The 27,893-nt window shown below is 38.6% G+C and overlaps 1 protein-coding gene across 1 annotated transcript in view; it reads right to left on the bottom strand.

Moving 5' to 3' along the window:
- Positions 1-3,674: 3,674 nt before the first annotated feature.
- VDAC3 (voltage dependent anion channel 3) overlaps positions 3,675-27,893 on the bottom strand; it is a 40,795-nt gene continuing 16,576 nt past the window's right edge. The window contains exons 2-9 of the mRNA XM_053718002.1: positions 25,210-25,281; positions 24,184-24,233; positions 19,695-19,847; positions 19,553-19,605; positions 18,204-18,431; positions 9,890-10,040; positions 6,080-6,137; positions 3,675-4,553 (exon numbers count right to left, since the gene is read on the bottom strand). Of these exons, the coding sequence (XP_053573977.1) occupies positions 4,462-4,553; positions 6,080-6,137; positions 9,890-10,040; positions 18,204-18,431; positions 19,553-19,605; positions 19,695-19,847; positions 24,184-24,233; positions 25,210-25,276 (852 nt within the window). The 5' untranslated portion in view covers positions 25,277-25,281 and the 3' untranslated portion in view covers positions 3,675-4,461. The remainder of the gene's footprint in view (positions 4,554-6,079; positions 6,138-9,889; positions 10,041-18,203; positions 18,432-19,552; positions 19,606-19,694; positions 19,848-24,183; positions 24,234-25,209; positions 25,282-27,893) is intronic.

Below are 27,893 nucleotides of genomic sequence, written 5' to 3'. Positions count from 1 at the left end.
GTCTGCATCTGAGACTACCCAGGATTGAACACGAAAAAATCCGTTACCGGTGATTGCTATACACCGAGCACCACAAGACTTAAAGTGGACACTCACCAGACCTGAAGCTCCAGCAAACCTTGAAAAAGGTATACAGCTCCAGCAACTCTTAAGAAAAGATTTTTATAACCAACAGGTGGTCTGAAACTCCTGCAAACCTTTCCTAGGTAAACAGTTTCACTACAGATCAACCATCAATCACTGAAACTCCAGCAAACCCTGGGAGGGTATATAGTTTCAGCTACAAACAGACACCTACAAAGAGAAGTGTTCAAACACCTCATGCAACCAGAAAAATAGAAACTCCAGCAAATAAATACAAGGTAAACAGTTTCTATAATTAAGTCATACCAACAACTGAAACTCCTGCAAACCAAGTCTTAGATAACAGTTTAAATATACAGAACCAAGTTTTATCAACAACTGAAACTCCTGCAAACCCAGTTTAGGTAAACAGGTTCAGCATCTTTACCATCCAGTAGTTGTTATCTTCATCTACAATTTCTATCTACAAGTTTCAACTACAGCGGAAAAAATTATTTTATTCACATAAAGGCTTGTCTGTTTCAACCAATCAGACACCTGGAAAAATTATTTCATGCAAACTGTGAGTAATTTCATTTCCAACTAAACGTCACATCTAAAGTCACATCAAAAGATACTTGCAATTCATCAGATGAACATTTATTTCCACCTCCTACGTTACATATAGAACCAAGTTTTATCAAAAACTGAAACTCCTGCAAACCCAGTTTAGGTAAACAGTTTCAGCATCTTTACCATCCAGTAGTTGTTATCTTCATCTACAATTTCGATCTACAAGTTTTAACTACAGCGGAAATTTTTTTTTATTCACATAAAGGCTTGTCTGTTTCAACCAATCAGACACCTGGAAAAAATTATTTCAAGCAAACTGTGAGTAATTTCATTTCCAACTAAAAGTCACATTTAAAGTCACATCAAAAGATACTTGCAATTCATCAGATGAACATTTATTTCCACCTCCTACGTTAATTATTTTAACTTAATCTGTTTTTATCATATGCTTTGAACACTATAGCATGAATTTATTGTGAATTTATTGTCAATTTTAATTTGTGATTAAGGAATTTTAATATATAATATACGCAAGGTAATAGAACTCTTTACCACTTATTATCCTATCAGAATATATTATCTAGTCCAATATTGTTTTGTATGGCAACAATTAAATATTTTGTTTTTTAACCTCTTGTAGTCATATTTTCACTATTTTTCACCCAATTTTCACCTATTTGTTTACCTTATCACAGCGCAATATATATTATGATTGAATTTTGAAACCAATACGAGAAGCTCATTTAAAGGTCACGGTAACACATATTATTTATGTATTGAAATACACACAGCTCCCCTCACTTGTTTTTTACCCCATCGATCCCTCACAGTTGTTTGAAGGAACAGCTGTTTATCAGGGTTGAGCTGTCTCAATCCAATAGGTGCACTCACTCTTAACTGTTTTTCACTATTTGCTTTAAAAATTAAAACCATAACTAGGATAGGGTGAAGCATTAAGTTCTAAAGGTTAAAAGACTTTAATTTATGTGATACCCTGATGTGCGAGGTGAAATTACGGGCGGTGCGGGTTTTAGCAGTTGCGCTGAAGCTTGCGCCGCATATGTAATTTTGCTTCTGATCACACATTAAACTAAAAGTAACTTGCTCCTGCCCTTGGCAAAGCGTTTGACGGTTGTTACATAATTCGGCATGCTGCTATATTAATTTTTTATTTTATATATTTTAAAATGTTTACTGTCCCTTTAAAGGGACATTAAATGCCTGTTGCTTTGGTGTGAAAATGGTGCTTTGTCCCATGCTCCCTAGAGGCCAAACAGCAAGTTCTGCAAATTAAATAAACTTGTCTAAGCAGCACACAGCATTTTGAAAACCTAAGTTTCAGATTTAGTTTTTTTGGGGCTCTCTAGGGATTATGTGGGCAAAGAACAACTTTTTACACAAAAGCAAGGAGGTGTTTAACGTTCTTTTAAATTTAACTTCTTTTTGTTCCATTGTCTCTAAAAGAACCTGAATCATCAGTTGGCAAAAGAACACGTCCATAATATCAAAAAAACTATTCAAATTGAAGCAGCTGAGGTTTCAAGCGCACACCACCATCATAAATCTGTGAAATACAAGTACACATATTTCTATCAGCAACAGGACTTTAAACCCACATTTTCTCTTTTACAATTCAGATAGAAGTAAATTGGAAAGTTGTTTAAAACTGAATGTTCTATTATCTAATTTGTTTTACACTCTTGGTATCCTTTGTTGAAAAGCACACCTAGGAGCTGCTGACTGGTGGCAGCGCATAATCCTTTTGTCATTGATTCACCCAATGCATTCAGCTAGCTCCTAGTAGTGTATTACTGCTTCTTCATCAAAAGATACCAAAAGAATGAAGCAAATTAAAGTTGTTTTTTTTTTTTTTATTGTTTGCTCTATTTGAATAATGAAAGAAATTTCTTGAGTTTCATGTCCCTTTAAGATGACTCAAATTCATCTTTAGGTTCAAGTCTACATTAAAAAAAAAGCAGTAAGGCTCTGCTGTAAAGCAAGGAAATAGAATGTTCCCAGAGACTAATCACTTGCCACTAGCAGTCCCTCAAGGTTTGGCCATGTAAGTAGACTCCTCAATCTCAAAGGCTGATGAGGAGATGCTGGAGGCATCTCTGTTGTTTTGTGACTTTTCATATTTAGAAAGGCAGAAGCACCCCAGTGTGCATACGGCTCACTGCATCTGCCCCTCTCCCCGGGTAAAAAAAAATGAAAGCCTCAACATATGATATGCAAGGTGATTCCTGGTGTTACAACGTCCCTCCGTGACATTATGTGGCAACAAACATGGAAGCCTAAGGCAGCAGGATTTGAGGATAGTTCTATGGCATGATGATAACTTCCCACTGCTATGATCTCCATATTTTTTTATTCATTTTATTACAAATCAATAACCCACTGACTACATTTAATATTTCTTATACCGTGTACGAGTATTTACTAATACATTTACACAAGTGTGAAGCACATATGTCTACAAATAAATTAGATAGTGGCCTGATTTATTGTACCACCAAAAATATTTAGCCTATTTCTTTATAAAAGAAAAAAAAACACCCTAGACTGTGATCTGTGGGAGCCAAAGAACAGTGAGCTGGGACACTGTGAGATTCCAGTATGCGCTACTTAGTACGAGTGAGTAATGCCACACTTGTGAGTACCTGACCATTTTGCTATTGCTTTTTCGTGTACCCATCTGTACTTTATTACACTAGGAGGCGCCTTTCTGTGTTTTATACCATAACAGATCCCAGTTGACCTCATTTGTAGGGGGAAGGAGCTGCCGTGAACTCAAGAATAAAAGATCATTGGATGTTAGTCCAATTGGACATTACATTAGCGGGGATTGACAAGTTACAGGATTTGTATAAATTATTACATTGTATATGCACTATTTTGTTGCTGTATCTGTAGCAAATTGTTGACACTTTATATGTGATTTAGCATTTTTTATATTTATTCTGTGTTTATTAGCGCCCCCTTGAGTGGTGACAGTGTACTGTCATCAGATATTCTTTATAAAAGGACTCTGGACAATGGCATGTGCATTACAGTTTATTTACTGATAGTGATAGCAGCATTTCCACCACAGCAAAGACCAATTAAAAATAGTAATACACTAATGGGCTTAGACCTCAAACCTCTGTACGTGCAATGTGGTTGTACAGGACTAAACATCAAGGGCCAACTGTGTACAAATTGCAAATGGATTTAACAGGTCTACAAAGGAACATAGAATGGCCCAGAAAACATCCATAAAGGGTTAGCAACATCTACTTGACAGGTAAATAGAACAGGATAACAAAAAAATACTGATTTAGCTAAATAATTGAAGGTTGCAGAATTGATAGCTCCATAGTGTTTACAATAAGTAGACTTATGAAAAAAAGGTTACATTTTCCAGAGATGTATAAATAGGAATATTCAGAAGAAAACTAAAAGACATCTGAAAGATACAGAGAGAAAAATAAACACCTAAATAAGTGAGAATATCTAGAGCAGTTCAATGGGGAAGGTAGGGGATCTATTTAAATATCGTTCTATACTTAAAGAAATCTCTTAAGAACTCTGCAGTGTTTAGATAATAGATTTGGTAAGGTTATCAAGTAAGGAGTGATGGTCCTCAGTTCCTTGCCATATGCTGAGTGAAGGATAACTACCCCTGAAATATCCCACGCTGCTCCTAGTGTTACTGACAATATTGGCACTACTCATACATCTCGTCTTATGCACGGTTCAGCTGAGATCTCTCATCATCTGTTCCGCGTTCATCTCTGGAGGAATGAGGGGATGGGTCTTGTAGGGCTTCATACACCCTCTGTTCCATTACGCCTCCAGCTCAAAGCCCATACCAATCTTGTGGCCCCCTGCACTAAAATTCTTGCCATTGATCAGAGCAGATAGGGTCAGTTTCACACCTGAAAGAGAAAAGACATATCCAAATATCATTAAAGGGACACAAACCCCCCCCAAAAATGATTTCATATTTCAGCTAAAACATACAATTTTAAACAACTTTCCAATTTACTTCTATTATCAAATGTACTTTGTTTTCTTGTTATCCTTTGTTGAAAAGCACAAGGTAAATTCAGCAGTGTGCACGTGTCTGCAGTACTATAAAGGCAGCAGTGTTGCAACCATGTTATACATTAGCAAGATTACTAGATGGCAGCACTATTTCCTGTCATGTAGTGCTCCAGACACGTGCACTCTACCTATCTAGATATCTCTTCAACAAAGAATAACAAGAGAACAAAGAACATTTGATAATAGAATTGAAAACTATTTTTAAATTGTATTTTCTATCTGAATCATGAAAGAAATTTTGGGTTTCATGTCTCTAACAGAATTCTATAGGAACACATTTCTCATTCTTGAGTCTGTCACATCCCTCCCATGTTTCCCTGTATCTTTTGAATAAACAACACCTACCATATGGAGGTAAAAGAATTAAGTCCAAACCAAAGTGGTTCAATAAAAACATGTTAGTAGAAATAAAAACATTAAAAAAAAATTACTCAAGGAGCATGGTACAGAATCTGTCTTCCAAGTATATAAGGAATGTAGCAAAACCTGTAAGCTATTGGTGAAATAGAAAACTAAAAATGATTGCCAAATGAATACAAGAATACCCAAAAAAAAGTATATAAATGGCCAAAAAGCAAAGAAAGAAAATATTAGAGCACTAAGATACAAGAAGGATACGATGATCAATAGAGACCGGGGAAGGCTGAAGTTTAAAATAAATGATTTTGTTCTGTATACAAAATAGAAACAATCTGAGAGAATATATAAACCTATGCTCCCTTTGCATAGTACCACAGGTCTGGAGTAAAGAGGACATGCTGCCACTGTTTAAAACAAGATCCAGTGCTGAACAGGGAAGCTATAGACCAGTAAGTCTGACATCAGTGGTTGGGGTATTATATTCATAAAAACAAGATTAAGTGACAATCAGCTTGGCTTTATGAAAAGTAGATCATACCAAGAAAAGCCCATACTTTTAGTTAAAGGGGCATAAAACCCAAAAATTATCATGATTCAGATAGAAAATATCATTTCTCATAACTTTCCGATTTACTTCTATTTTCAAATTTGCTTCATTCTCTTGTTATCATTTGTTGAGAAAGCAATGCACTACTGGGAGCTAGCTGAAAACATCAAGTGTGCCAATTGGAAGAGGGATACGTGCAGCCACCAATCAGCAGCTATATCCCAGCAATGCATTGCTGCAGCCTACCTAGGTATTCTATTTTAAAAATGATATCGAGAGAATGAAGCAAATTAGATAACAGAAGTAAATTGAAGAGTTAAAATGACAATATCTAAATCATGAAAGAAAAATTGTGGGTTCTATATCCCTTTAATATATTGTTTACATGTAATGTGTATGGCTGTATAAAGCATTGTTGTATTCTATGACTGTTCCACGGTTATCACTTACCTGGCCTCAGAGTATGTGTGTAACCAACACCAATCAGACTTGCATTGTTAACTTTGGCCTAGATGAAAAAGAAAAACAAATTGATTTTGTTGACCAATACTTAAATCTATAAACCTAACAAAGATATGAAGTGAGAATGAAAAGACATGAGAAAGAAACAAAGCTTATTAAGTCTACTCCTTCAGTCGCCATTGAAGGGACAGTAATTGTTTTCAGTATTTGAATAAAATGCTTAATCAAATAAGCTCATTTCAAAAGAGCTACACAAAAAAATGTTATGTTTTATATTAGAAAAATATGGGTTTGTTAAAAATCAGGCAACGTAAATAACGATTAAAGTGATAGTGAATCCCAGCGTTTTTAAATGATAGGGGACTTTCAGTCATTAAGTATAAAAAAACTTCATGCTATAAGTTCTTTTATTTGCCTGCAGCATATGCCGTGTTGTGCGCCACAGGCCGCCAATGGAAGAACACTATTTTATCAGTGAGGTGATGTTAACCAATAGCGTGCTAGCCATACAGCATAATGCAGATTAGCCTGCATGGCTATTGGTTAAGAGGTGGAAATGTCCCCTAATTGATAAGATAGCAGTCTGCTGTGGGCGGCCTGTGGGGCACAGCACGGCAGCTGCAGGCAAATAAAGGAACTTTCAGCATTATGTTTCATATACTTCATGACTGAAAGTCCCTTTTATTTATTATTGTAGCACTGGTAAATCCTAGTGTTACAAAAATGCTAGGATTTACCATCACTTTATAAAAGGACATTAAACACTTTTTGCTTTGTGTAAAAAATATGCTTTGTCCCATGCTCCTTAGAAAGGCCAATAAGCAAATTCTGGAACCTGCAGCAGATTAGCTAGATGGTTTAGGCAATCTGCAGCTATCTGAAGACCTAGGTTACAGATGTGTTTTGTTCCACACTCCCCAAAAAAGCAACACTTTTTACACAAAAACCAAGAAGTGATTAAAGGGACAGTCAAGTCCAAAAAAAAAAACTTTCATGTTTCAAATAGGGCATGTAATTTTAAACAACTTTCCAATTTACTTTTATCAACAATTTTGCTTTGTTCTCTTGGTATTCTAGTTGAAAGCAAACCTAGGACGGTGCATATGATAATTTCTAAGCCCTTGAAGGCCGCCCTCTATTTTATTTACTTTTCACAGCAGGGGAGAGCAAGCTCATGTAGGCCATATAGATAGCATTGTGATCACGCCCGTGGCTAGTGGCAGACACTGCACTAATTGGCTAAAATGCAAGTCAATAGATAATAACTAAAAGACATGTGATTAGGGGCGGTCATAAGATGCTTAGATACAAGTTAGTCACAGAAGTAAAAAAAAGTGTATTAATATAACTGTGTTGGTTTTGCAAAACTGGGGAATGGTTAATAAAGGGATTATCTATCTTTTTAAACAACAAAAATTCTGGTGTTGACTGTCCCTTTAAGGTTTATAAATCTCTATAAACGTTCGACTTTAATTTTAAATTGAGGATACACTTATTTGTAATGCTGGAACAATCTCTAACACGTGGAAATCATAAAGGGGCACCAGCAATTACAAGAAATCATAGCATCCGACAGCCTCATGACTGGTTATTTATAGCCATGCTTGTGCTCAGTGTCCATTTTAGGACAACCTCTCTCCAAAACACTGTCCTCCCCCTTCCTTTACCAGTCATTCATTTAAACTCCATGCTCCCTTAATGTCTGAGCCTCTTAATTTACAGCCAGATTACGAGTTTTGAGCGATATAGGGAAATTAATAACCGCAACATTTTCTGCGTTATTTCACCTCCCTATAGAGCTGCTATTACAGGTTTACAAAAAGCAGGCTTGCGCGGGCGATATGGTTGTGTTGAGCTCCATACCGCTGCTTTGACATGCTCATGCATGATTTCCCCATAGAAATCAATGGGGGTAGCCGGCAAAAAAAAGCCTAACACCTGCAATCGCAGAATGAAAAGCTCCGTAACGCAGCCCCATTGATGTCTATGGGGACCCTAACATAAACCCCAGATCTAAACACCCCTAATCTTCTGCCCCTAACATCGCCGCCACCTACATTGGTTATTAACCCCTAATCTGCTGCCCCTAACATCGCCGCCACCTACATTAAACAGTTATTAACCCCTAATCTGCTGCCCCTAACATCGCTGCCACCTACATTAAACAGTTATTAACCCCTAATCTGCTGCCCCTAACATTGCCGCCACCTACATTACAGTTATTAACCCCTAATCTGCCGCCCCTAACATCGCCGTCACCTACCTACAGTTATTAACCTCTAATTTGCCGCTCCCAATGTTGCCGCCACTACACTAAAGTTATTAACCCCTAACCCTAACACCCCCTAACTTAAATATAATTAAAATAAAGCAGAATAAACCTTACAATTATTAACTAAATAATTCCTATTTAAAACTAAATACAAACTTACTTATAAAAAAAAAATAAGCTAGCTACACAATAACTAATAGTTATATTGTAGCTATATTAGGTTTTATTTTTATTTCACAGATACGTTTTTGTATTTATTTTAACTAGGTAGACTAGTTAGTAAATAGTTATTAACTATTTACTAACTACCTAGTTAAAATAAATACAAAAACGTATCTGTGAAATAAAACCTAACCTGCCCTACACTAAAATCTAACATTACAATAAAATGAAATAAATTAAATTAATAAAATACAATTTACTAACTTACAGGGTTAGGGTTTTGGGCAATTCGTAAAAGAGCTAAATGCCCTTTTAAGGGCAATGCCCATCCAAATGTCCTTTTCAGGGCAATGTTTAGCTTAGGTTTATTTAGATAGGTTTTTATTTGGGAGGTTTGGTTGGGTGGGTGGTGGGTTTTATTGTTGGGGGAGATGTTTGTATTTTTTATTGCAATGTAAAAGAGCTGGTATCTTATACACACACATATATGTCTCATGTTATTGGCTCTTCCAATGCATTCAGCCAGTTCCCAGTAGCACATTGCTTCTTCAACAAAGGATACCAAGAGAATGAAGCTAATTAGATAATAGACGTAAAATGAAAAGTTATTTAAAATGGTCAACCTGAACCATGAAAGAAAAAAGTTGGGTTTCATGTCCCTTTAATTTATAACTGCTGTGTTGTGTATGTGCATGTTATTTACTGTTGGCTATATCACACTCTTTCTTCCTTAATAAAATGCATTGCTTCCTAACAATTAAAGGGACAGTCAACACCAGAATTTTTGTTGTTTAAAAAGGTAGATAATCCCTTTATTACCCATTCCCCAGTTTTGCATAACCAACAAAAATTTATTAAAATACTTTTTTTTACTCTGTTATTACCTTGTTTCTAAGCCTCTGAAGACTGCCCCCTTATTTCACTTCTTTTGACAGACTTGCATTTTAGCCAATCAGTGCTGGCTCCTAGGAGCTTCATGTGCGTGAGCTCAATGTTATCTATATGAAACACATGAACTAACACACTCTAGTGGTGAAAAAATGTCAAAATGCTTTCAGATTAGAGGCGGTCTTCAAGGTCTAAGAAATTCGCATATGAACCTCCTAGGTTTAGCTTTCAACTAAGAATACCAAGAGAACAAAGCAAAATTGGTAATAAAAATAAATTGGGAAGTTGTTTAAAATGACATGCCCTATTTAAATCATGAAAAAAAAATTTGGACTTGACTGCCCCTTTAAATAAATAGTGGAGTGTGTACTGTAAGCAGGACAATTAACATGGTGACAGGAAGAGGAAGAAAGGACCAGTATAAATAGAATGTGTTAAGAGGAAGGAAGATTCAGAAGAACATGCTTATCACTCACAGAGATTGTGGTACCGGAGTCCAGCTGATACTTTGCTCCAATGCCAAAGCGTGTGTTGTTACTCCCTGCACTCCATGCCAGGCTTACTGATGTCTCCACATCCTTATTGACCTTTTGGTAGATGGAACCTCCAAACTCTGTGCCATCGTTTCTGATAAATATGGGATAGAATCATTAGAGATCAGACAGATAGGCAAACCAATCCCAAATAGTATCTTTCTATAAAGAACAAATGTTTAGAAATCTCTCTCTATAAGTATCATGCGATAGAGCAGACTGTATACCTATAGTGTCCATGTGTCCAGTGTTTCAGTCAATCATCCAGCAAAAAAATAAAAGGGGGGGGGGGGTCTTAATTTAAATGTCCCCCTCTTCAAGAAGTAGGGCTATAGAGCCAATCAGAAACTGTAACCCAAGCTCTTCTATTGAGATTTAAAGTGATGGTAAATGCTAGTGTTTAAAAAAAACAAAAAAAAAAACAAAACAAAAAAAAAAATAGGACTTACCAGTGCTATAAATAAAAACACCTTTCTATCATAAAGTATAAAAAAAAAATGCAGACAGAAGGTACCATTATTTGGACACAAGCTTCCGCCAAAACTGAGCGTCTCTGGCCACCCTCGGTAATAGTATTTTCTTTTTCAATGAGGCAGCGTTTCCACCTCTTAGCCAAAAGCAGTGCTAGCCATACAGAAAGGTGCCGTATGGCTAGCACGACTATCGGCTAAGAGTTGGAAACGTCACTTCAGAATTATTTTTTTTTTACGATTGCTGAGGGTGGCCGAAGATGCTCAGTTTAGGCAGAAGCTTGCGGCCAAATAAAGGTGCATTTTTTATACTTCATACAGAAAGTCTCCTTTATTTATAGCACTAGTAAATCCTAGTGTTTTTATATGCTAGGATTTAGCATCACTTTAGCTCAAGCAGCCTTTTATCAGATTTTGTTGTATTGGGTTTTGCAGGAGCTGAAGAGGGGAAAAACCCACCAAAACAAAACAAAAACGGCTGCTGAGCTTGTAGGACGCATAAGCTAAGTGAAGGTAAAGGGGGGAGGTAGATTTTATTAACAATTACATTTTCAAAACTTATTTATACAAATACAAAGTTAGGTTTAGCACACCTTACAAAAAGTTTATATACACATCTTTGGGAGTGCTGCCAATGTGACCAAATAGTTACACAAAACAGGGGGTATTGGCGCACATCCATTTGCAAATAAACAACACATTTTTAAATGCTGCAAAAACAGAATTTATGTTTACCTGATAAATTTCTTTCTCCAACGGTGTGTCCGGTCCACGGCGTCATCCTTACTTGTGGGATATTCTCTTCCCCAACAGGAAATGGCAAAGAGCCCAGCAAAGCTGGTCACATGATCCCTCCTAGGCTCCGCCTACCCCAGTCATTCGACCGACGTTAAGGAGGAATATTTGCATAGGAGAAACCATATGGTACCGTGGTGACTGTAGTTAAAGAAAATAAATTATCAGACCTGATTAAAAAACCAGGGCGGGCCGTGGACCGGACACACCGTTGGAGAAAGAAATTTATCAGGTAAACATAAATTCTGTTTTCTCCAACATAGGTGTGTCCGGTCCACGGCGTCATCCTTACTTGTGGGAACCAATACCAAAGCTTTAGGACACGGATGAAGGGAGGGAGCAAATCAGGTCACCTAAATGGAAGGCACCACGGCTTGCAAAACCTTTCTCCCAAAAATAGCCTCAGAAGAAGCAAAAGTATCAAACTTGTAAAATTTGGTAAAAGTGTGCAGTGAAGACCAAGTCGCTGCCCTACATATCTGATCAACAGAAGCCTCGTTCTTGAAGGCCCATGTGGAAGCCACAGCCCTAGTGGAATGAGCTGTGATTCTTTCGGGAGGCTGCCGTCCGGCAGTCTCGTAAGCCAATCTGATGATGCTTTTAATCCAAAAAGAGAGAGAGGTAGAAGTTGCTTTTTGACCTCTCCTTTTACCGGAATAAACAACAAACAAGGAAGATGTTTGTCTAAAATCCTTTGTAGCATCTAAATAGAATTTTAGAGCGCGAACAACATCCAAATTGTGCAACAAACGTTCCTTCTTTGAAACTGGTTTTGGACACAGAGAAGGTACGATAATCTCCTGGTTAATGTTTTTGTTAGAAACAACTTTTGGAAGAAAACCAGGTTTAGTACGTAAAACCACCTTATCTGCATGGAACACCAGATAAGGAGGAGAACACTGCAGAGCAGATAATTCTGAGACTCTTCTAGCAGAAGAAATCGCAACTAAAAACAAAACTTTCCAAGATAATAACTTAATATCAACGGAATGTAAGGGTTCAAACGGAACCCCCTGAAGAACTGAAAGAACTAAATTGAGACTCCAAGGAGGAGTCAAAGGTTTGTAAACAGGCTTGATTCTAACCAGAGCCTGAACAAAGGCTTGAACATCTGGCACAGCTGCCAGCTTTTTGTGAAGTAATACCGACAAGGCAGAAATCTGTCCCTTCAGGGAACTTGCAGATAATCCTTTTTCCAATCCTTCTTGAAGGAAGGATAGAATCCTAGGAATCTTAACCTTGTCCCAAGGGAATCCTTTAGATTCACACCAACAGATATATTTTTTCCAAATTTTGTGGTAAATCTTTCTAGTTACAGGCTTTCTGGCCTGAACAAGAGTATCGATAACAGAATCTGAGAATCCTCGCTTCGATAAAATCAAGCGTTCAATCTCCAAGCAGTCAGCTGGAGTGAAACCAGATTCGGATGTTCGAACGGACCCTGAACAAGAAGGTCTCGTCTCAAAGGTAGCTTCCAAGGTGGAGCCGATGACATATTCACCAGATCTGCATACCAAGTCCTGCGTGGCCACGCAGGAGCTATCAAGATCACCGACGCCCTCTCCTGATTGATCCTGGCTACCAGCCTGGGGATGAGAGGAAATGGCGGGAACACATAAGCTAGTTTGAAGGTCCAAGGTGCTACTAGTGCATCCACTAGAGCCGCCTTGGGATCCCTGGATCTGGCCCCGTAGCAAGGAACTTTGAAGTTCTGACGAGAGGCCATCAGATCCATGTCTGGAATGCCCCACAGGTGAGTGACTTGGGCAAAGATTTCCGGATGGAGTTCCCACTCCCCCGGATGCAATGTCTGACGACTCAGAAAATCCGCTTCCCAATTTTCCACTCCTGGGATGTGGATAGCAGACAGGTGGCAGGAGTGAGACTCCGCCCATAGAATGATTTTGGTCACTTCTTCCATCGCTAGGGAACTCCTTGTTCCCCCCTGATGGTTGATGTACGCAACAGTTGTCATGTTGTCTGATTGAAACCGTATGAACTTGGTCCTCGCTAGCCGAGGCCAGGCCTTGAGAGCATTGAATATCGCTCTCAGTTCCAGAATATTTATCGGTAGAAGAGATTCTTCCCGAGACCAAAGACCCTGAGCTTTCAGGGATCCCCAGACCGCGCCCCAGCCCATCAGACTGGCGTCGGTCGTGACAATGACCCACTCTGGTCTGCGGAACGTCATCCCTTGAGACAGATTGTCCAGGGACAGCCACCAACGGAGTGAGTCTCTGGTCCTCTGATTTACTTGTATCTTCGGAGACAAGTCTGTATAGTCCCCATTCCACTGACTGAGCATGCACAGTTGTAATGGTCTTAGATGAATGCGCGCAAAAGGAACTATGTCCATTGCCGCTACCATCAACCCGATCACTTCCATGCACTGAGCTATGGAAGGAAGAGGAACGGAATGAAGTATCCGACAAGAGTCTAGAAGTTTTGTTTTTCTGGCCTCTGTTAGAAAGATCCTCATTTCTAAGGAGTCTATAATTGTTCCCAAGAAGGGAACCCTTGTTGACGGGGATAGAGAACTCTTTTCCACGTTCACTTTCCAGCCGTGAGATCTGAGAAAGGCCAGGACAATGTCCGTGTGAGCCTTTGCTTGAGGAAGGGACGACGCTTGAATCAGAATGTCGTCCAGGTAAGGTACTACTGCAATGCCCCTTGGTCTTAGCACCGCTAGAAGGGACCCTAGTACCTTTGTGAAAATCCTTGGAGCAGTGGCTAATCCGAAAGGAAGCGCCACGAACTGGTAATGTTTGTCCAGGAATGCGAACCTTAGGAACCGATGATGTTCCTTGTGGATAGGAATATGTAGATACGCATCCTTTAAATCCACCGTGGTCATGAATTGACCCTCCTGGATGGAAGGAAGAATAGTTCGAATGGTTTCCATCTTGAAAGATGGAACCTTGAGAAACTTGTTTAAGATCTTGAGATCTAAGATTGGTCTGAACGTTCCCTCTTTTTTGGGAACTATGAACAGATTGGAGTAGAACCCCATCCCTTGTTCTCTTAGTGGAACAGGATGAATCACTCCCATTTTTAACAGGTCTTCTACACAATGTAAGAACGCCTGTCTTTTTATGTGGTCTGAAGACAACTGAGACCTGTGGAACCTCCCCCTTGGGGGAAGTCCCTTGAATTCCAGAAGATAACCCTGGGAGACTATTTCTAGCGCCCAAGGATCCAGAACATCTCTTGCCCAAGCCTGAGCGAAGAGAGAGAGTCTGCCCCCCACCAGATCCGGTCCCGGATCGGGGGCCAATATTTCATGCTGTCTTGGTAGCAGTGGCAGGCTTCTTGGCCTGCTTTCCCTTGTTCCAGCCTTGCATTGGTCTCCAAGCTGGCTTGGCTTGAGAAGTATTACCCTCTTGCTTAGAGGACGTAGCACTTTGGGCTGGTCCGTTTTTACGAAAGGGACGAAAATTAGGTCTATTTTTCGCCTTGAAAGGCCGATCCTGAGGAAGGGCGTGGCCCTTACCCCCAGTGATATCCGAGATAATCTCTTTCAAGTCAGGGCCAAACAGCGTTTTCCCCTTGAAAGGAATGTTTAGTAGCTTGTTCTTGGAAGACGCATCAGCCGACCAAGATTTCAACCAAAGCGCTCTGCGCGCCACAATAGCAAACCCAGAATTCTTAGCCGCTAACCTAGCCAATTGCAAAGTGGCGTCTAGGGTGAAAGAATTAGCCAATTTGAGAGCATTGATTCTGTCCATAATCTCCTCATAAGGAGGAGAATCACTATCGAGCGCCTTTATCAGCTCATCAAACCAGAAACATGCGGCTGTAGTGACAGGGACAATGCATGAAATTGGTTGTAGAAGGTAACCCTGCTGAACAAACATCTTTTTAAGCAAACCTTCTAATTTTTTATCCATAGGATCTTTGAAAGCACAACTATCCTCTATGGGTATAGTGGTGCGTTTGTTTAAAGTAGAAACCGCTCCCTCGACCTTGGGGACTGTCTGCCATAAGTCCTTTCTGGGGTCGACCATAGGAAACAATTTTTTAAATATGGGGGGAGGGACGAAAGGAATACCGGGCCTTTCCCATTCTTTATTAACAATGTCCGCCACCCGCTTGGGTATAGGAAAAGCTTCTGGGAGCTCCGGCACCTCTAGGAACTTGTCCATTTTACATAGTTTCTCTGGGATGACCAACTTTTCACAATCATCCAGAGTGGATAATACCTCCTTAAGCAGAATGCGGAGATGTTCCAACTTAAATTTAAATGCAATTACATCAGGTTCAGCCTGTTGAGAAATGTTCCCTGAATCAGTAATTTCTCCCTCAGACAAAACCTCCCTGGCCCCCTCAGATTGGGTTAGGGGCCCTTCAGAGATATTAATATCAGCGTCGTCATGCTCTTCAGTAACTAAAACAGAGCAGCCACGCTTACGCTGACAAGGGTTCATTTTGGCTAAAATGTTTTTGACAGAATTATCCATTACAGCCGTTAATTGTTGCATAGTAAGGAGTATTGGCGCGCTAGATGTACTAGGGGCCTCCTGAGTGGGCAAAACTCGTGTAGACGAAGGAGGGAATGATGCAGTACCATGCTTACTCCCCTCACTTGAGGAATCATCTTGGGCATCATTGTCATTATCACATAAATCACATTTATTTAAATGAACAGGAATTCTGGCTTCCCCACATTCAGAACACAGTCTATCTGGTAGTTCAGACATGTTAAACAGGCATAAACTTGATAATAAAGTACAAAAAACGTTTTAAAATAAAACCGTTACTGTCACTTTAAATTTTAAACTGAACACACTTTATTACTGCAATTGCGAAAAAACATGAAGGAATTGTACAAAATTCACCAAATTTTCACCACAGTGTCTTAAAGCCTTAAAAGTATTGCACACCAAATTTGGAAGCTTTAACCCTTAAAATAACGGAACCGGAGCCGTTTTAACACTTTAACCCCTTTACAGTCCCTGGTATCTGCTTTGCTGAGACCCAACCAAACCCAAAGGGGAATACGATACCAAATGACGCCTTCAGAAAGTCTTTTCTAAGTATCAGAGCTCCTCTCACATGCGACTGCATGCCATGCCTCTCAAAAACAAGTGCGCCACACCGGCGCGAAAATGAGGCTCTGCTTATGCTATGGGAAAGCCCCTGAGAAATAAGGTGTCTAATACAGTGCCTGCCGATATTATAATATCAATATACCCAGATAAAATGATTCCTCAAGGCTAAATATGTTTTAAAACTGAATCGATTTAGCCCAGAAAAGTCTACAATCTTAATAAGCCCTTGTGAAGCCCTTATTTACCATCGTAATAAACATGGCTTACCGGATCCCATAGGGAAAAATGACAGCTTCCAGCATTACATCGTCTTGTTAGAATGTGTCATACCTCAAGCAGCGAGAGACTGCACACTGTTCCCCCAACTGAAGTTAATTGCTCTCAACAGTCCTGTGTGGAACAGCCATGGATTTTAGTTACGGTGCTAAAATCATTTTCCTCATACAAACAGAAATCTTCATCTCTTTTCTGTTTCTGAGTAAATAGTACATACCAGCACTATTTTAAAATAACAAACTCTTGATTGAATAATAAAAACTACAGTTAAACACTAAAAAACTCTAAGCCATCTCCGTGGAGATGTTGCCTGTACAACGGCAAAGAGAATGACTGGGGTAGGCGGAGCCTAGGAGGGATCATGTGACCAGCTTTGCTGGGCTCTTTGCCATTTCCTGTTGGGGAAGAGAATATCCCACAAGTAAGGATGACGCCGTGGACCGGACACACCTATGTTGGAGAAAAATTGCCGGCGAAAACATCTATGCTTTTAAATAAAATTGGGATCTTAGTCACACAATATGGCCATATTCTGCTTAGCCAGTCACCAACTTACAAGGTGTCCCCATGTTAACTGATCCTAACACTACAGTACTTTGCTTTAATGGGCTGAATCATTCCTGCTTTTTCTCTTCATAATAGAACGAGACTCCCTGGCTTTATATACACAACTCCATTACACTGTCATGAGTACACCTAAGCTTGGATACAGGAAATGAAGGGTATATATTAAAAGGTATAGTTTATTTTGCTTTCAAGAGAACATGTTTGTATCCCTTTAAGTATTGTGGTATTTCTCTCTGATAATGGAGCTGTCTTGAGGGTCTATGACTAAACAGACTGATGGAAAAGAATCAGTTATTTTCAATGTAAATAGTTACTACAATAGCTAACGGTGACACAGACAGTCAGCCGTATATAAATCCATTGTCACCGAAGTATTGTTGGGATGAATGTCCTAGCAAGATGCTCTAGACAGGACAGCTATGTGCATGTCTAACACTTTTTAGTAAAAGGTAGAACTTGTGCACAAACAGGAACAATTAATAAAAAATCTGACAGATCAATTCTATACATATGAATTAAAGTCTGATCTATAAGCTAAGTATCCTTCCAATCCGGTAATGAAACATGTAGAGTTCAAAACAGATGCCCCCTAGGTGCTTATTTGTTCTTGCTTTGTATATGCTCGTACTGTTCAACATGTATGTAAGAACATAATACCCTTGAAATAACACAGAATTACCAAAGAATAATTATGATCTATCTTTATTTTAGTACACAAGTGACACCACATCACTGAGCTTATATAAAGACACTTTATAAAGGCCGATTATCAAAAACTAGCTAACATGGAGAGAAATCGCACAGAATTTTTTTTTTGTTTGTGAGCATTAATTTTGTCTAAAATTATTTTGAGGGGCCAGGTACTATAGCCCTCTGTGTGCTTCCTCAATAGGTTCAAGGAATTCCTCAGGTTGTATTATGCTTACTATGACCACATTGATGGACAGTATTCCATGTATAACAGTTTATCAGTAACACTGTCAAAATGCCCTAATAGTTTGTTTACATACTGGATAAAACGCTCAGTGTAGTTCAGTTACTAAATTGAGATGTTCAGGTGCATTATAATATAGGACATTAGTGATCGGTTCAAATACTCACACATTAGTGTGTAGCTGGAAATCTCCTGCCGTATACCCTAGTGCGAAGTTGTTCTGTGCCAGCCTGGACTTGGCTGTATCAAAAGCCATCTGGTAGCCTGCAAGCCAACCTTGGTAGCCCAGCACTCCCCAGCCATAAATGGTTGGACCAGCTAGGTCAAGGTCAATATCGCATCCAAGATTGGCATAGTCTCTTTTATAGGAGGTCCGCAGCTTAGCACTTTTTTTACTGGGGATTTGGAGATAGAAGACAACAGTAAATATATTACACTAATGTAAACTTATCAAGTATCAGACTTTGGTAAATTAAAGAAGTTACACATACTATACATGATATATAAAAACCCCAAACAACTTTTGCATTTTTTTCCCCCAAAAGGTCAAGTTAAAGGCACTTTATAAAAACAACATTTTCAGCTTCATTTGAGCACTTTATTTGTAATAAAAACCCTGTTATTACTGTTTACACCAGCCAAGTGATGCCCTAGATATGGATAAGACCAATAAATCACGCACACATAGGTATGCCTGGTGCTGGTTGGTTCACCAGCTGTACCCTTATTGGGGCAGCACAGGAATGTATCTATGGCTATAAGTTCAGCACATGTGAACATAGTGTAAAAAAAAAAAAAAAAAAAAAATGTAAAAAATGGATTTGCACTTCAAAATAAAGCATTTTATTTTTAGGGGCCAATTTATCTGTAGCTTTAGCGTATCATGTCCGCCAGACATTGCTGAATGCCAGCAACATACGCTGTCGGCATTTAACATTGCACAAGCAGTTCTAGTGAACTACTTGTTCAATGCCGCCCCCTGCAGATTCACGGCCAATTGGCCGCTAGCAGGGAGTGTCAATCCACCCGATCGTATAGGATCGGGCGGTTTGATGTCCGCAGCCTTAGAGGCAGTGAACCAGTTAAGGAGCAGCGATCTTAAGACCACTGCTTCATAACTGCTGTTTCCAGCGGAAACAGGGGCCATTCTGCCCTTGATAAATCGGCCCCTTAATCTAGAATGTATATTTATGGGACATCAGTTTAATATAAAATAATAATACAGGTAGTCCCCGGGTTACAGACATCCGACTTAAGTACAACTCGTACTTACAAACGGAGAAAAAAAAAAGAGCTTCATCGCCAATCCGATAACCGAAAATACTCAAAATCCAATTGTCACAAGGACAAAAAGTGATGTGAAATATTCTGAACAGGGGAACAAATAGCGAAACAAACTTTTCCCCATGCTATCCAAAACTAAAAAATTGTTTGTCTAGAGTTTTACCTAAAAAAAGTGCCTGTTCCAATTTTGTAGTTGAATCAGATGGATTAACACTTAGGAATTTACACTTACCCAGTATTGGGGACAAATGTGGATTCCAGTGAGAGCTTTAGTCCCTTAGCCAGCTATAAATAGAGACAAAATGTCATTTTTTTTTGGCCAGCCATGACGTACACTGAACCTCTCTCTAAATCCAAATCCACCCCTGCCTCACCTTATCCTCCAGGGCCACTTCTGTCCCCAAAGTGTTGTCAGTGTTCCATTTTTGAGTGAAGGTTAGGCCTGTGTCCTTCATCTTGTATTTTGTCTCCAAGTTGCCAGATGCTTTCCCAGTGTCTGTGTTTGATGAACCGCTGCTGGTAAATTCCTGGAAGTGCCCCCCAACAAAACATGCAACAAGGTTACTTTTTGATCTGCAAGTTTTGACATGTTCCAACAGCTGAACTTTCTTCTGTTCCTCGAGATGCTCAGAAAATTACCTTGATATTATTAGCTGCATTAACCGTATCAAAAGAACATAATGGCACAATAAGACATCAAAGCATTTTATTATTGTGCTGTTTAACTTCAGCAAAGGGGTTATACGCAATTAAAGTTCGCCTGTGATTAGTGTCTACAATGCGTATGTTACTTTTAATTGGCTCACCTACTGTGTCCTGCTGAGGAGCAGCAATACATTACAGTTCCTGAGTGGATTTTCACTGTGCATTAAAGGGAGATTATACACTAGATTTTTCTTTGCATACATATTTTGTAGATGATCCATTTATATAGCCCATCTGGGTGTGTTTTTGTAAAAATGTATAGTTTTGCTTAATTTTAAATAACATTGTGCTGATTTTCAGACTCCTAAACAAGCCCCAACATTTTAGATGTATACAGACTTCACATTGCTTCTATTTGTAAAATAAGTCTATTCATATGCAGGGGAGGGTCTGCTCTCAACCCCTTTCAGTTGGTGTTCCAGACTAATCTCAGTAACAGGGCTAAATTGGGAGCTTCTAAGTAAGATTTTAAAAGGTTTTAGACTGGATTTTTACATATCATTATCTGTGCATATTATTTTTTATAGTAGTGTCTATTAAATGCAGTTGGTGTATACTGCCCCTTTAAAAGGGACACTGAACCCAAATGTTTTCTTTCGTGATTCAGATAGAGCATGAAATTTTGAGCAACTTTCTAATTTACTCCTATTATCAAATTTTCTTCATTCTCTTGGTATCTTTATTTGAAATGCAAGAATGTAAGTTTAGATGCCGGCCCATTTTTGGTGAACAACCTGGGTTGTCCTTGCTGATAAATTCATCCACCAATAAAAAAAGTGCTGTCCAGAGTTCTAAACCAAAAAAAGCTTCAAATAAAGATAGCAAGAGAACAAAGAAAAAATGATAATAGGAGTAAATTAGAAAGTTGCTTAAAATTGCATGCTCTATCTGAATCACAAAAGAAAAAAATTGGGTTCAGTGTCCCTTTAAGCCTCTTTTAAAGGAAATGATGACACATTCTTACAGGCAAACATTCTACAATGTTTGATCTCTGTAGAAGCTCATTCATATCTATTTCTAATCTGCCTCAGCAGATAAGCAGCTTTAAAAGCCTGCTGCAAATCAACAAAAGACATTTTATTTCATATGCATATATTTTGCAATGTAGAGTTTGAATAATATATCTTATGCATTATGTCACTTTAACTATTGAGTCCATTAGAGTTTTTCAGTGTAATAAAGTTCTCTATAACAAACCAATAAAAGCCAAAGGACCAAGGCGTAGAGTAATGGCAATCCTAATGGAATTTTATTTTCTGCCTGAAACTTGCCGTTTTCTTACTTGGCGACAATACTTTTTATTAGAGGATATAAGACCTCAAAACAAAGCGACGTTTCAGACTACATGGTCCTTAATCATGCATGATTAAGGACCATGTAGGTCCGAAATGTCGCTTTGAGGTTTTATATCCTCTAATAAAAAGTATTGTCACCAGATACTGCTGTGGTGCTGTCACATCTATCCTGTGGATTGTATATATTCATATATATTTATATTGGCTGCTCATCGATGCGCAACTTACCCCCTGTGCTGTGAATGAGGCTCCCCTTGGAGCCTATGGAAGCGCGTTCTCGTGAGCGCAATGCGTTTGCATTGCATCTCACTTGTAAAACCCAACGCAAATTAGCGTGTGCTGGTATTACTAAGATGAGCGCAAATATTGCTTTTGCAAGCCCTATATCGGCAAAAACGCACTGCATTGCAAAAGATCTGCACACAAAATAATTTTTTTCCAAGTGTAAAAAGGAAATGCTATAATGAGTTAGAGAATTGTATTATTGCACTACTGATTGCATATAACTGTGTTTAACCAATGAACAGTCCGCTCCAAAGCAGCAATGCACTACTGGGAACTAATTGAACATATTGTGTGAACCAATGACAAGAGGCATATGTGTGTAGCCACCAATCGCCAGTTAGCTCCCAGGAGTGCATTGCTGCTTCTTATGCTACCATAATATGCTTTTAAACAAAAGATACAAGAATGAAAAACATTTACTAACACAAGTAAACTAAAAATGATCTTACAAACTGTATGTACTATGTAAAGCATCAATGGGACTTTCATATCTTTTTAAAGCTGAATTTGTATTGCTTTTCTGTTCATAATCCCATATATTTAAATATGTTTATCTTATCTCCTTTGTTGTAGTTAGATACAAACATTAAATGAGCGCCTGCACTAATCAAGCAATCAGGGTTCTGGATCATACAGGTAAATTATAGGGGGGGCAAATTGGACAAAATAAAGAATTTACATTAAAGTGTTATTTTTTTGTTTTTTTTCCTACACGTTCAACAATAAATAAAAAATAAAAATTTCATAGGATCTTATAACGAGGAAGCATTTCTCAAATGTTGTCATCTAGGGGTATGCACAGTATGTAAATACCATTTTATAGAAATAAAGAAAAATAAAATGTAAATACAATTTGTTTTTGATCTGTGAAATTGCATATATTTTAGGTTTGTTTAACCTAATTCAGATTTGAAGAGAGCGAGAAGCATTGGAAGGGCTTGTCCAGTCAACTCCAAAAATGTTATTGTTTAAAAAGATAGATAATCCCTTTATTACCCATTCCCCAGTTTTGCATAACCAACAGTTAGTTTCCCAAACATCAAAATGCCAATACACACCTCCCACCTCACTCATACCTTAGTTTTTACAAACTTTGCCTCTCATGGAGGTGGTGAAGCAAATCGTGCTTGATTTCTTTTGTGATAGGCGCTTCTAAGCATATTGAAGCCCATTTCCTCTCAAAGTACAGTGTTTGTCTGAGGGATGTGAAGGGAGTATTGCCTGATGATACCATGTTTTCACCTATGGGAAGGCTATTCATAAGGCTCTCTGTAAATCGGTCGCAGGGATTCATCTGCTGCCTCCCTTTACAGATCGACAATATACTCCTCTACCATTACCTCTGCTGATATGTTTCAGTACTGGTTTGGCTATTTGCTATATGTGGATGGGTGTCTTCTGGTCATTTTTTTTTAGACACTCTCAGCTATGTTTGGCACTTTATCTTATAAAGTTTTAAATGTATATTGTATATATTTGCCATGAGTCAGGTCTGTGTATTTCCCTTTGCAGTCTAACAGTTTCAGCAAGGAAATTATGTTTATGGGAGTTTTTAGGCTTACATGGGGTTCCAGGTAGGTGTTTTTTGGCGCAAAGTCGCGTCTGCCGTGACGCAAGTTTTTTTGGTGCAAAGTCGTGCCTGTTATGAAGCGAGTTGCGCCATTTAATTTGTTAAGCTTTGGCACCAAAAGTTTTTTGCGCCATTCTTGGCACCAAAACTTGTTATATTGTCTCTCACTCTTGTGCTCTTTACCTCTGTGATTACCTTATAGCAAAGCCTCTTGACAGCACCCTGATCACATGACTTTATTTATTATCTATTGACTTGCATTTTAGCCAATTAGTGCAGTGTCACCCACAACTCTCGGGAGAGAGCACGTTATCTATATGGCCTACATGAACTAGCCTTGTCTTGTTGTGAAAAGCTAATAAAAAAGCATGTGACAAGAGGCTGTCTGTAGTGGCTTAGAAACAGGAACAAATTTAGAGGTTTAAATGTTATAAAGTATATTTAATATAACAATGTTGTTTGTGCAAAGCTGGGGAATGGGTAGTAAAGACGTTATCTATCGTTTTAAACAATAACAATTTTGGTGTTTACTGTCCCTTTAACAGTAAGACTTATTTGAGACTCACAAGCACAATAAACTAAATGACATCTGCTTTAATCTCTCTTGACAAATAAATGACAGTTTATTCTTATGCACTATAATATTAACTTTATCACTTGTCATTCATCACTGAATTAAAAAGATAACTTACATACAAGGTAGTACTATTAAAAAATTAACTTTACAAAAAATTCCAGTATATAAAAAAAAATAAGTAAATGGATTATCTTAAATGCAGTCGCTACTTAGACCCTTAAGAACTAGAGGTTTAAGTTGTGAGATTCTTTTTTGTTCTGTGTTAAGCTTTGGAGGCGTTAATCCTGAGCTGACATAATTAATGTGAGATTCACATTGTCTTACCATCTGTGGCATTTCCAGGAAGCGTGCAAGAGGAAGGAAAAAATGAGTACAATAACAAAGATTTTAATTTTATTTATTAAACTATAGTGTATGCTACAACTACTTACCACTCCACTGGAGGATTTGGTCTTCAGCTCCAACTTCACCTGACCAAACCCTAGAGATAAATAGAAAATACAATGAGGTAACTACATATATCTTGGAAACACATTTTATTTTTACTCCACTGGAGGAAACATAAATTAAGAAGCAGCGGTCTTAAGACCATTGCTCCTTAATTTATCCGCCACCTCTGAGGCGGTGATCTCGATAGGATACGATCGTGATAATTGATACCCCCCCTGCTAGCATTTCACTAGAAATGCTTGTGCAATGATAAATGCTGACAGTGTATGCTGTCGGCATTTATCGATGTCGGATCATGTCCGCATGAACATTATAAATCGTCCCCAAAGTGCTCATTTTGTAAGAAAACAAGTTGTTTGCTATTTTTTTTTTATACAATTGGTTTATTTTTAGGTTTATTTTATTAAACATTTGTTTTTACTAAATGAGCACTGTTTCATATCCCTTTAAAAAAAAAAAAAAACCACCACAGACCCAACTTTTTTTGTGTTGGTTGCCCCTTAAGGGTGGAGTTAAAAAAATAAAATAAAGACAAACAGAAAAGTGCTCTCCCAAGGATCTATTTAAAGGGCACACCACCCATCTGATTTTACTGACCACGTGGCTACAATTTAAGCCAATAGCAAGATAAACATAGCTAATATTAAATAGTTTCAATGTTTGTTGCACAAATTATAATTAAATTAATGTATGTTAAATTATGCAATTCATTTGTGCTTTGAATAGCTAAAGTAATATTTACAAATAACAGAAAATGTTATAATATTGCAAATTATTATGCTACACCCACCGGGCTAATTCATAATGCCATCTGCCTTGCAAAATGTCTGTGGAGAAAACTGCAGAATATCTTTAAATAACTTGGAAATGCTGCTATAACAATCTCAGTAATTAACAGCAATCAATTTTGAGTCTGAGAAAAATTAGGCAACTAATCATTTGAGAGTTTTGTGAGGCTGAATTTCCTTTTATCTTTAGAGCCCGAATGCCAAAGTTCTTTTACTCACCATATCCTTTGTTAAAAACATCACGGGCAGATTTGCCCAGATCTGCATAGGAAGGTGGTACGGCCATGATTCCTAAAGAAGAGAACGCAAAGTTAGAAATGTAACCTTCTAAATTCTAATGGCAGATAAGAATTTATAAGCGCATTTAGTCTGCTCATGCTTACAAAAACATTCTCTAAATTGACACAGATTTCGGGCATTCTCAAATTCATCTCTAGTTTACATCCTGGTAGTATGACTTCTTGAAGTCTATTCCAAATAACTATTTTTTTTAACCCCTTGCTCTATACATAGGGGTCAATTTATCAAAGGCTTTCGCCAGTCTTCACCCCCCTACGACTGCAGGCTCTCACAAAAGAACCGCTGCTTCCCTAACCTCTTCGCCACCTCTTAGGTGGCAAATTTCAATCTCCCCTGTCCCCCGCAGCTTGATAAATCGACCCCATAATCTCTTCTAAAGCTCATACGTATGTTTAAACAAATAATTTATTTTTTTAATGTAACCATGTATTATAACAAATTGGGATTCCTTATAGAAGAGCTCCCAATGTTTGATGTATTCTGTATATTACACACAATTATTTTTTTTTGGGAGGCTGATTGCAAATCAGAGGAACTTATAGATTAACCCCTTAGTGACCACAGCACTTTTCCCATTTTCTGACCGTTTGGGACCAAGGCTATTTTTACATTTCTGCAGTGTTTGCGTTTAGCTGTAATTTTCCTCTTACTCATTTACTGTACCCACACATATTATATACCGTTTTTCTCGCCATTAAATGGACTTTCTAAAAATACCATTATTTTGATCATATCATATAATTTACTATAAAAAAAATTATAAAATATAATGAAAAAATGGAAAAAAACACAATTTTTCTAACTTTGACCCCCAAAATCTGTTACATATCTACAACCACCAAAAAACACTGTGCTAAATAGTTTCTAAATTTTGTCCTGAGTTTAGAAATACCCAATGTTTACATGTTCTTTGCTTTTTTTGCAAGTTATAGGGCCATAAATACAAGTAGCACTTTGCTATTTCAAAACCACTTTTTTTCAAAATTAGCGCTAGTTACATTGGGACACTGATATCTTTCAGGAATCTCTGAATATTCCTTGACATGTATATATTTTTTTTTAGAAGACAACCCAAAGTATTGATCTAGGCCCATTTTGGTATATTTCAAGCCACCATTTCACTGCCAAATTCGATCAAATAAAATTTTTTTTTCACAAACTTTTTCACAAATGTTAGGTTTCTAACTGAAATTATTTACAAACAACTTATGCAATTGTGGCATAAATGGTTGTAAATGCTTCTCTGGGATCCCCTTTGTTCAGAAATAGCAGACATTTATGGCTGTGGCATTACTTTTTGGTAATTAGAAGGACGCTAAATGCTGCTGCGCACCACACTTGTGTTATGCCCAGCAGTGAAGGGGTTAATTAGGTAACTTGTAGGGAGCATGTAGGGTTAATTTTAGCTTTAGTGTAGTATAGTAGACAACCCAAAGTATTGATCTGGGCCCATTTTGATATATTTCATGCCACCATTTCACCGCCAAATTCGATCAAATAAAAAAAATCGTTAACTTTTTCACTAACTTTGGGTTTCTCACTGAAATTATTTACAAACAGCTTGTGCAATTATTGTACAAATGGTTGTAAATGCTGTTCTGGGATCCACTTTGTTCAGAAATAGCAGACATATATGTCTTTGGCGTTGCTTTTTAGTAATTAGAAGGCCACTAAATGCCGCTGCTCACCACACTTGTAATATGCCCAGCAGTGACAGGGTTAATTAGGTAGCTTGTAGGAAGCTTGAAGGGTTAATTTTAGCTTTAATGTAGAGATCAGCCTCCCACCTGACACATCCCACCCCATGATCCCTCTCAAACAGCTCTCATCCCTCCCCCACCCCACAATTGTCCCCGCCATCTTAAGTACTGGCAGAAAGTCTGCCAGTACTAAAATAAAAGCTATCTTTGATATATTTTTTTTTAAAGCATATTTACATATGCTGCTCTGTAGGATCCCCCCTTAGCCCCCAACCTCCCTGACCCCCCCCCCTAAACAGCTCTCTAACACACCCCACACTATTTCCCACCATTTTGGGTACTGGCAGCTGTCTGCCAGTACCCACTTTGCACTTAAATGTGTTTTTTTTTATATACTGTAGTTTATTTTTTTTCTGTAGTGTAGCTGCCCCCTTGCATACCCTACCCCCTCCCCCTCCTAGATCCTCATTTATAAAATTATTTCCCTCCTCCTCATCCACCCAAAACCGCCACCCACCACCCTGTCCCACCACTTTAACTTTTTAGCCCAGATCGCGGGCGTGCACGTGTGCGTGCACGCACGGGGGCACGTGTGCACGTGCACGCGATCTTTCCTGACTGTTGGCCGGAAGAGACTGCCAGCGATGAGCCGCCCACCCACCTCCCTGTAGCTGCTCCCACCCACCAACGATCGGCACCATCGCTGGCCGATGCAGAGAGGGCCACAGAGTGGCCCTCTCTGCATCGGTGTGCTAAAAAAGGTATTGCAGTGATGCCTCAATATTGAGGCATCACTGCAATACCTTAGAAGCTGCTGGAAGCGATCAGGATCGCTTCCAGAGCTTCAAACCCCAGAGGACGTGCCAGGCACGTCCTTGGTTGTTAAGTGACCTCCAATGGAGG

The sequence above is a fragment of the Bombina bombina genome, chromosome 6 (assembly GCF_027579735.1).
Source record: "Bombina bombina isolate aBomBom1 chromosome 6, aBomBom1.pri, whole genome shotgun sequence".
Taxonomy (NCBI): Eukaryota; Metazoa; Chordata; class Amphibia; order Anura; family Bombinatoridae; genus Bombina; species Bombina bombina.
This window is presented reverse-complemented; position numbering and strand designations above follow the sequence as displayed.